The 10996-nt window shown below is 43.2% G+C and overlaps 1 protein-coding gene across 1 annotated transcript in view; it reads left to right on the top strand.

Moving 5' to 3' along the window:
* SLC25A1 (solute carrier family 25 member 1) overlaps positions 1-10996 on the top strand; it is a 38966-nt gene that overhangs the window by 15258 nt on the left and 12712 nt on the right. The window contains exons 2-3 of the mRNA XM_042441611.1: positions 7238-7345; positions 9838-9937. Of these exons, the coding sequence (XP_042297545.1) occupies positions 7238-7345; positions 9838-9937 (208 nt within the window). The remainder of the gene's footprint in view (positions 1-7237; positions 7346-9837; positions 9938-10996) is intronic.

Genomic DNA, 10996 nt, shown 5'->3' on the forward strand with positions numbered 1-10996 from the left:
ATTGGCCTTTTTAGCTGCTACATCACACTGTTGACTCATGTTCAACTTGTGGTCTACTTGGACTCCTAGATCCCTTTCATATGTATAAGTCTCTCGTTCAGCCATATTTGTGCATTTCATTTTTCCACCCTAACTGCAGTACCTTACATTTCTCCCTGTTGAATTTGATTTTGTTTTCTTTGACCCAACTTTCTAGTCTATTCAAGTCATTTTGAATTTTGATCCTGTCCTCTGGGGTATTAGCTACTCCTCCTAATTTGGTGTCATCTGCAAATTTGATGAGTATGCCCCCAATTCTGTCATCTAAGTCATTGATAAAGATGTTGAATAGCATTGGGCCCAGGACAGAGCCCCACTGGACACCCCACTGGTCACTTCTCTCCAGGATGAAAAGGAGCCATTGTTGAGCACCCTTTGGCTTCGGCCAGTCAACCAATTACAAATCCATGCAACAGTTATCTTGTTAGTAGTTGAAGAACCAGCTTGTGTCAGGGACTGTAAGGGATTGTGTGTTGGTGACAAGGGCCAGCAGAAACATTCCAAAGGTATGCCTTGTTCTCACTAAAAGACTGTGCTATGGAAGGGACATTGTCTGGGGAGCCCCAGAAAGTGTGATTAAGACTCCATGAGGATGATATTCAGCTCTAGGGCTTGAGCTCTAAAGGGAAGAGGAAGTCTTGGTCATAGAACATCTCTTTTACGTGCAGACTGTCTCAAGTACTGCCCTGTCATCTCTTGTTAAAAAGTGTGCACATCAAGTAAATGGAAAACCCTCAAAGATCAACTGCTGCTCTGAGCAGACTGTGCTGAACCAGAGGAACCAATAGTCTGCCTTCATTTACGACTTCATCCTGTGTCCCAACATATATTATTTATGCTTGGAAGCATTCTTCTGCCTGACACCTGGGATTTCACTTTATCAGTTTCAGAAACAGCTGCGGGTGGTACTAATAGAACCTGACCTATCTTCTATCCACTCCTGGTGCATATCTTAAAAGCAGTGATAAATTGCCTGTTGTAATTATGTAACTGTCCAAAAATCACCCTGAGATCTTCATGTCTGAATTTGAACCTGGACATAAGTTTCTTGCGGAGATCTCCAGTGGCTCTGTCTTCCAATAGAACATGGACATTTGAGAAGGGGAGTGAGAAGGATCAGTGGAGTGCCATTGACATATTGTGAGCCACAGAAAGAAACAGACCGTTGTCATGTCCGACTCCTTCCAAAGACAAGCATCACCGCCTCTTTGTCATGCCTTCTTTGCTTACAAGGGCAATTGTCTCTTGGCAAAATGGGCCAAAATGACCCGCAAGATAGTTGACTTCTAATCCTGAATGTATGTGTGACAAAGAGCTGCACTCTTGTGGGCTGAGAAGAGACCGAACTGGCTGCAGCCAGGACAGCTTTTCAGACCTCACAAAGAGTGGCCTTTTGTATTTTCTGGATCAGATGGCTGGCACAAGGGCCAAATTGTACCGACTTTCTCTTTTCTCCTGGTGAGAAAGTAGCGGTTGTGTCAGCAGCTTTTTGTCTGGAGTTCAGTTACTTTTCTTTTTTAAGTATTGGAAGGGTTTTGAGTACAGAGTTAATCTTCTATGGCATCGGCTCCTAAAGAGCTCTAGGCTTTGGCGTGTGAGAAAAATGTGGAGGAGTAATGGCGCCACATCACTTTTCACTGACAACTGGGTGTGTGCCCCAAACCTGTTTTCTCAGGTAACATGATCATTAACTAAAGTTAAGTGTTCAGGGATATCTGATATACTTAGAATAGCCTTTTGTCAACTTGATGCCCTCCAAATGCGCTGGACTGCAGCTTCCAGTGCTGGCTGGGGCCAATGGCAGTTGAAGTCCAGTACATCTGTTTGGAGCAGGCTGTGGAAGGGAAAGACTGAAATCCTTTTTTGTCATAAAAATAAAAAGCAGAAGCTAACTAGTTGCTTTATGCAAAGGGATCTTGTAACACCTTTGAGACTAACTATAGGAAAGAAATGGTAGCTTACATTTTTGTAGACTTGGGGCTAATGTTCACATAAGCATACTATGCCAATTGCTGTGGATTTTCATACATTTACATTGATGTCTCATTGTCTTCACTTTCTTGTGCAAATTCACATCTATTTGCCCTCCCTCTACTGAAAATGCGCAGTCATTCAAATCCATCTGGAGCTGGACGGAGCCATATGAAGATGGACAGCTGCACATGTGATAATGCACATTTCTGCAGATACACCGGTAAAAACTGCAAAGCTTTTTGCTTCAGCGTTTAAAGATGTTTTCTCACACCCCACCGCAAAAAACCCAAACTCCTGCAGATCATGTGTGACTGGATCATGTTGTGTTTGACAGGAATGAGGCATATTTTAAACATGTAACCTAGCCCTTGGTCTACTTCCTCAGGTGCAAGTCTCCGAAAGCTTATGCTACAATTTCTTGTGCATGGTTAGTCTCGAAGGTGCGACAAGTTCCCTTTGCATACTGATATTTCAGATAATGTGTCTCTGAATTCTAGTTGCTTTATAACTTCCTGAGATCAAGTGTTTGGAAAGTTTATGAAGCATGTTGGTGTAATTTCTTGTCCTTTCTGCCACAACTTGTAAAACAGGTCACACCACCTGAGCTTATTTTGTAATTTATGGCAGGAGTAGGGTGAGTGGCAGCAATACAGATTGTGAGTTGGTTTCTGGTTTTGTGGCTTTGCCTCTTTGGAAACACCTGGCAATACCTATTGGAAAAAGTAACTTGGAGACCAGTCCCCCCAACTTGCGTTAGGAACCAGGCTGCACAAAGTGATCTGCCATGCTTTCAGCAAGCCTTCAAAAGTTTGTAAAGTTTGGGAGTTGCTCATTGCACAAGTATTTCTCCTTTTGAGAGTTACAGTGCTAAAATTGTCTCGCCATATATTGCTTCGGCACCATGACTATGCAAAAATCTCTTTCAAAATTAAATAGAAAACTAAAAATAGAAAGCCTGTGCTAGTGGGGAAATACAGATGCAGTTCAATTCTTGGGTGGAAGGTTTCTTTTTTAGCCTTTTGTTAGTGCTGAAGTGGTAGACTTCTAGTTAACCCTATGTATCCATAGCTTGAAAATATCCAACCCAAATTTAAAAAAAAAAAAAAATCCAAAGAGCAAACTTTGATTTTGCCATTTTATCTACAAGTTACCATATTACTATGCCTTTGTATATAATAGGACTTAAGCATCCATGGATTTTGGTATCCACGGGGCATCCTGGAATCAAATGCCAGCCGATACCAAAGGTCCACTGTCTATTACTTTAGCACTATGACAGTACAGAAAATTTTAGAAAATTAGAATCTCTGAAGATGCCAGTCACAGATGCCTGCAAAATGTCCGGAATAAACTCTTCTAGAACATGGCCACAGAGCCTGAAAAACCCGCAAAAAAACTATTGAGGGGATGATAGGATGTGAGAGTGGAAGTAACTTTTAAAAGGCACAAATTCCCATAAGAGAAGATCCTGACATTTTCCGAAATGACTGGACAATCTAGAGAAATTCTTTTGTCAGTTGATCCCTTATAGAAAATTCCCATTTATCTCCACAGCTAGAATTGTATTAAAGGTCATGGGGACACTTAGTGAAGAGTGACCAAACTGTTGTTAGCGTCAAGTAACCCAACTACTTCCCCCATGCCTGCAACAGTTTGTATACCTTTTAACACAGAGTTGAACTCCTTAGAGCAACATATAGCTCTCCAGCAGTTATTGGGCTGCAATTCCCATCTTCCCTCACTACTAGCCATAATGGATGGGCATTATTGTCCCTTTGCAACTGGTTGAGCAGACGCCCGCTGGTGTACCTTTTCCAGGAAAGGTGACATCCAGAAATCATCTACCTTTGATGCAAGAATCCAAGCCCACAGGGGCACTTTCTCTTCTTTTAATAGACTTGTCAGCATATCCACAATCCTTTTGCCCTTTTGGGCCCGCCCAGATTGTTTTGTGTGTGTGTGTTTGTAAGGCCAGGAGGCTGCTTTGCCGATGAGGAGCCTGTTTTCGTATTAACTTCCAGGCTTGGGCGTTGCCTGGGTGTATAGCTGGCTAGCCAATGACACTAGCCCCGTGCCTCTTCTGCTGCGTCATGCTCGACTAGTGTGAATGATGGTGGAGGGAGAGATGACTTGCCTGGTTGACAAGGGAGGATAGTGGAGGCGGATTTTGAGTGCCAGGAGAGGTTTGGGGTACAGTGGTACCCCGGGTTACGAAATTAATTCGTTCCGCGGCGCCCTTCGTAACCCGAAATCTTTCGCAACCCGAAAAAGCCATAGGCGCTAGCGCTGGAAGCCGCGATTTCGTGCGAAAAAGCGCCGAAAAGCACCAAAATTTTTTTTCGTGAGCCGAAAAAAAAAAACATAACCCGGAACAGTTTTTTCCTATGGAATTTTTTCGTATCCCGGAAATTTCGTAACGCGGTGCTTTCGTATCCCGGGGTACCACTGTATGTGCCTGTGTGCCAGCTGGAACAAAAACACCACAAAGCTGTGCCACTTTGGATGCAGAGGCTGCTGGAGGTGGGGTCATTCTGGAACATGCCTGTGCCAGTGGTAACTGGAAGAGTGTGAACAACGTTTTGCACTGCAACAGCATCAGCTGCAAATTAAACACTCTTTCACCACACTTTACATATGTGGGGGCCATGTAAGACAGCGAAAAGTTGAAGACTTTTACAGCTGGCATCCAGTTTTCTGTGGGTTTTTTGGGCTGTGCGACCGCATTCCGGAAGAATTTATTCTTGACGTTTCGCCTGCAACTGGGGCTGGCATCCCCAGTCTGCAGGCAACGTCAGGAATAAATTCTTCCAGAAGGAGGCCACACAGCCGAAAAAACCCACAGAAAACTATAGCGAAAAGTTGTTGGTCCAAGACAGTTTAAAAGTACAGTTTGTGGTGACACCAGAATTTATTTTTTTGGTGGGCATAGACCTGGAGAGCAAATGTGGACTACTTCTCAGTTCTATGATAACAGTGGTAAGAATATTGTTCACTCAAACATGGAAATGGGCAGAAGCATCAACAATGGAAGAATGGATGGCTGTGATAGGAACAAAGCAATTCTGTATTTGAGCTGCATTGACTCAGAGGGTTTAGAGTGTGGAGGCACTGGGAGGTTTGCTCACTGTGTTGAAAACGTTGGCAGAAGTGAACCCATGCAGCCTTTGCATGTGAATCATGTGCTCTGCCTACAGAATTGATGGTCCACCTCAGTGGCCATGGGCATGGGACTGGATGTTAATTCAGACTTTAGATGGGTGTTTGGTTGCCCAAGAAGAAACGGGATTGCCTGTGACTATAGGACCTATAACTGCTGTGAACAACACAAGTTGGGGGCGTGATTAGGAAATTGGCAGAATTAGTATGAGGGCCAAGTTAGGAAAGAATAGAATTAGAAATCAGGGTGTGATGAAAAGAAGCATCTCATGAGATGGAAGGAAAAGAAGAACAAGATTAGACCTTTATTTATTTTTTAAAAACCTTTTTTGCATAACTATGGCACTCTACAGATGGGCGCAATGGGGCGCCGTTGTTATGTGCAAGGGGTGGCGCTTCCAGACGCCCCCGCACATGACGAGGGCATCAAAATGGCAGTGCCCTGTGCAGATGGGCGCCACCATTTTGACGCAATGGACGCTTAGCGCACTGCGGCATCACAATGGTGCCGCAAAAAGAACCTGATTTTTGCCCTGAATATTTTAGTGGGGTGGGGTGGGATAGGGAGGAAGGTTCTTTTTGCTGTGCGAGGAAGCCATGCGGTTTATCTGCCGCAACTTCCTTGTGCAGCAAAACAAGATGCAGGCAGACCACCCTTTTTGGGTGGTCTGTACCCCGCCATTATTTTATATGAAGCATGCACTTTTCCTCATTAATGTTCCACAAGGTCTAAAAAGAAAATGCAGTAAAGACAAACTAATCCTTGGAAATAAGCAGCATAAATCAATAGCAGGAAGAGAGCACCAAAAACAGTAGTCACACAGTAGCAAAGTACAGTGAAATCTTTGTTTTCTAGAAGAATCTGTCTGTCTGTCTGTCTGTTTCTCTCTCTGTGTGTGTGTGTGTGTATGTGTGTGTGTGTTGCTGTCTATCCATAGGCTCGTGTTGAATTTGTATTCTCCCTTAAGGCAGGCGCAGATTCTAAAGCAGAGGTAGGCAACAGTTAATGCATCCAGAATGGTGTTTTTGCCTTGAAGCAGTCTGTGTTGTGTTGTGTGTATTCTTTTCTCTTTCTTACCTCGTGTCAAAGAAAGGGAAGGGGAAAAATGCTTCAGATGCCTTTAGGTCTGTGTTTTTGACCCCACAATGTTCTTCTGAAAAGATCTTTTTTCTTTTCTCCCTGGCACAGTTTCATATTTCTTAAGAAGCAAGCACTGTATTTGCTGATTCTTCTTCCCCCCTCCCTTCTCATTGCATGATGCATTTACTTCTCTGAGAGATAAAACTATGGCCTGAGACAAGACAGATCCACTTTTCTTTTGAGATGCATTCAGCAAAGTCAGAGCAGAGGATGGAAAGAATATTTGAAAACATTTTGATCAACAGAATCCCTCATGAGAAATATCTTCTCATTTAGGGACTGTTCTACATGAGAAAACCCAGCTGGGTTTTTCTGCTGCACAGACACCATGGTTTGCTGTGCAGAAAATGCTTTCCTGCATAGAAATGCCATTTTCTACCCCAAACACTGCTTTTTGTGCAGAATACTGCTGCTAGTCCTCAAAGACTGCAGAGTTTCTGACAGCGGGCACAAAAACAGCAAAATTGTTCACTATTGTATTCAGAAAGGAAAATTACAAAGATTTACATCCCTAGTGTGGACACGTTGGGGCACTGACATTTGGGTGGAAAGTGTTGCAACTTTGGATCTTTCTTTTAAGGCCTGTTGCAGTCTTTATGCTTACCTTTAAAAATGTAAAGATGAGGTTGTCTTAGCTGATGTTGTCTGAGGATCTGCTTTTGACCCAATCCTGTTCTTTCTACATTTTGATGGCTTTCAGCTACACCAGTAGTTTCTGGCTGTACTTCTTAGGTCAAGACCTTTCTCCTTGGACACCTGCCCCAGTATAAGTGAAGATCATTGTGTCCATGCAGTGTCAAAAGTTTTTTTCTCCCAATGGGGTTGATATGCACTTGCTAAAATGTAAAGAGGAAGGCTGTTGGTGTGGTTCTAATATAAATCGAAAGAGAAACAAGAAGCATTTATTATCTTCTTTGTAATTTCTAGGTGGCATTGCTGGTGGTATTGAGATCTGCATTACATTCCCCACAGAGTATGTGAAAACCCAGCTCCAGTTGGATGAGAAAGCAAACCCACCGCGCTATAAAGGCATTGGTAAGTCTTACCTTAGTGGTTGAATGGGGCTGAAGGCCACTGGATGTTGCTATGTCCCCCTTCTAAATTCACATGAGCAAACCGAAAGTGGTACTAACCTCTTTTGCTTGGAGGGTGTAACAGGAGAAATTGTCATACAGTATTTTACAGGTGGATGGGAGTTATGAACATGCCATCAGGAGCTGGTATTGGTGGGCACTTGCCAGAGATCACTAACCCTGGAGCGTCCTGGCCCTTGTCTTCCTCTTTGCTTTCCTTTTCAACTGTTCTCTGTAAGCAAGTGAGCAATTATAAGAAAAGGAACTTATGCTCAACTTTCTCACTCCCTCTAGATGAGGGCTGGGCAAAGTGCAAGCCTTTTCCCAGGGCTGTTTTTGTGGTTTCAGGCATCCAATATTGCCCTGGAGGTGCGGGGGGCATTTCTGCTACATTTTTGGCCATCTGGGCCATTTTAGGTCCAGGAGAGGAAGTGAGCAGAAAATGACATTTGAAAAGGAAATGACACCACACAAAAAGGAGAGGTGATGGCAGTATCCTGCTTTGCATCCTTCCCATAGGCATCTGGTTGACCACTGTGCAAACAGAATATTAGACTGAATAGGCCTTTAACCTGATCCAGAATGGCTCTTCATATGTTTATAGCAGTTGCATTTATAGCCTCCTTTTTCAAGTCAGTGCGGTGTGTATTACTCTCCTCCTCTGCACTTTATCCTCCCAACCACCCTGTAAGGTAGGTCAGGCTGAGAGTGACTAGCCCAGGGTCTACCAGTGAGTTTCATGTCTCAACAGAGAGTAGAACCTGGATTTTATAAGTCCTGTCCAACACCTTAGGATTACACACCCTGTCTTTACACTTCATTGAAGAAGAGAAAGCCCAAGAGCTGCCCAAACTGGCACTGCACATAAAGTTGCTCTCTTTTGAAATACCCTTTCAAGTCACTATATCCTGGTAGTGTCTTGTTTGCAGTTCTTTTGTTGAGCCTGATGCCTGTCCCTTCCCAGGAGCTTCAAGTTTGGACTTTTTCTGCATAATGCAGCAGGCCAGTGGCATCTTCTTGATATCAAGAAAAAGGGACCTTGCGCACGGTAGACGGTGGCTGATGATTCATCTCTGAGACGGTTCCCCAGCAGAATCAGTAAAGAGGGTGGCAGAATTCCAAACAGACTGGAACGGGCTGGATTGTGACTTGCTGCAGCTTTTCCATAGCTGTTTGGCATTAGGCTCCATGGCACTCACCTTGCAGGGTTAACCCAGAGTCAGAAACAATGCGCCCACATTGGAACCTTGCTCAGATGGAATGGTCCTCTGATGTGGCACATCCTCATGTCATTCTGGCACATGGCTGCTGTTCACTCTGCTGTCTTCTCCCCCCTCTTGTTGCCTGCCTCTCTCTGAAGTAATAAAAAATTCAGTGGACTAAAGGAAGGGAAGCTGAGGGTAACCAAGGATACTGTGCACTTTGATTTAGCAAGGGAGACACTTCATTACGGAAAAGACTGGTGGGTACAGGCAGCACTTTAGCCCTAGGTGGCTGCATGGAAACTCTTGGGCTGAGCTTAACCACTTGCAGAGACCCAGTCGGCTGATGAAGTGTCTGCTCTATAGCAAATCAGATTATTCTGTTCATCTAACCCTGTGGCACTCAGATTTTTACCCCTTTACATCTACACGCAGATGTCTTGGACCCCCCACTGTTGACGTAGTATATGAATAAAAATATTTTATATAGTGTGCATCTTTTCATTCACACATTCATGGATACTCATCTTTTAATATTTCTATAAGGTAATAACTTGGTTCACAATGGAACAGTTTTATTTAAGTAAATTCAATATTGAACTTGATGCATATGTGTACATTTTACACATAAAGTTTGGGAAGAGGTGGACGAAGAGGGATCAGTGCTTCCCATGACATGTCCCCCCCCCCCTGACATGGAGTATCCTTGAGGATGGTGCTGCACTCAGCAGATGAAATGCTGAATAGGATTACTCCACGTTTCAACATTTTGTTGCAAGGCCTTACCATTCCTTAACTGTGGTCCAGCCAAGTTTGATTGAGGCTCTGCTGAGTGTCTCAGCCTTGTGGAAAGCAGAATCTAATTGAAGAGATAGTGAAAAGGGCAAGAGAGATGGAGATAGATGGCTGGGGAGACATGTTCTCTGGGAAGATGGACATTAAATGGCTATATTTAGACTTGAGACGTCTGTTCAAAGGAGTGCCTAAGCAATTGTTGTTTTCTTTTAAAATGATAGATGGATTAAGTGGGAGAAGATGTTTTCTCTTGTTCGACTCTTGTCAAAGCTAGTCGATGCATCATCCAGGCTCCCTGGTTGAGAGGACAAGAGGAGGACATTTTATTTGACCCCAGCAGACAGAGTCTTTGACTGTAGTAGTGTAGATTGGGAGGTTATTTTTTAAAATATCTATTCAATAGTATTGGTAAGAATGATATTCTACCCCGTGATGACATTGTCTTTCTCTCCCTCAGCGGACTGTGTGAAGGTGACGGTCCGAGACCATGGCATCAAAGGCCTGTATCGAGGTCTCAGTTCGTTGGTATATGGCTCCATACCGAAGGCTGCTGTTAGGTGAGCACTTTTTAAAAAATCTCACTTTAGCTCTGCTGCACTCAGGACAGCCAAAAGCTTGGGATGAATGGAGATGGCTCATTACATAACCAAATAATAATGAAATAATTATTAAAGCTCAGAATAAGCTGCCAGGGGATTAGTCAGAACAGAAGGGCACGTGAGGGATCAAACAGAGCCCAGGTGGAGACAGCTGCTGTCACTTCTCTCCTTCGCCAGGTGGGTTTCTCTCCTTAGCAAGTTGATTATTGTTGATGTTATTATTAGTTTAACAGTAAGTTTTAAATTGTTTTAACACATTGTTGGGTTAATTCCAGAAGCCAAGGTGATGTAATGGTTTAGCTCAACAGGAGACCAGGGTTCAAATCTCCACTCACACCTGGAAACTTACTGTTTGGTCTTAATTGAGTTACTCTCTGAATCTAAGAGAAAAACAATGGCAAACCTCCTCTGAATAAAAAGGCACTTGTTGTTGTGTGCCTTCAAGTAATTTCTGACTTATAGCACCCCTAAAGTGAACCTGTTTTTTGGCAAGATTTTTTCAGAGGGGGTTGGCCTTTGCTTTCCTCTGAGGCTGAGAGAGTGTGACTTGCCCAAGGACACCCAGTGGGTTTCCATGGCTGAACAGAGATTTGAAACCTGGTCTCCAGAGTCATAGTCCAACACTCAAACTACTACACAACACTGGTTCTAGAGTTCCCAAAAGTGAAAAACAAAGGGTATTGTATGTATATAAAAATAATATCGAGAGCAAAACGGTCCAGCTTCTGCATCCTTTAGTTGTCAGAGATAAAGCCAAGCTTTTGACATGTATTTTTAAGTTCTGTTTGTCAGTTACTTCAGTCTTTATTTATCTATTTATCTGTCTATCTCCAGTGATTTCCAGCCGGGAGATGTGCTGTTGGTTTCATTTTTAATCAATTATAACATACAGTATTATCTATATAAAGAGATACAGCTGGACCAAGAAATCGGTATTCAAATGATGACTGCAAAGTAATATCAAAGTCAGAATAACAAGAATATCAACAAACAACAATGTTTATGGCAAGCAGCAAT

The sequence above is a fragment of the Sceloporus undulatus genome, chromosome 10 (assembly GCF_019175285.1).
Source record: "Sceloporus undulatus isolate JIND9_A2432 ecotype Alabama chromosome 10, SceUnd_v1.1, whole genome shotgun sequence".
NCBI lineage: Eukaryota > Metazoa > Chordata > Lepidosauria > Squamata > Phrynosomatidae > Sceloporus > Sceloporus undulatus.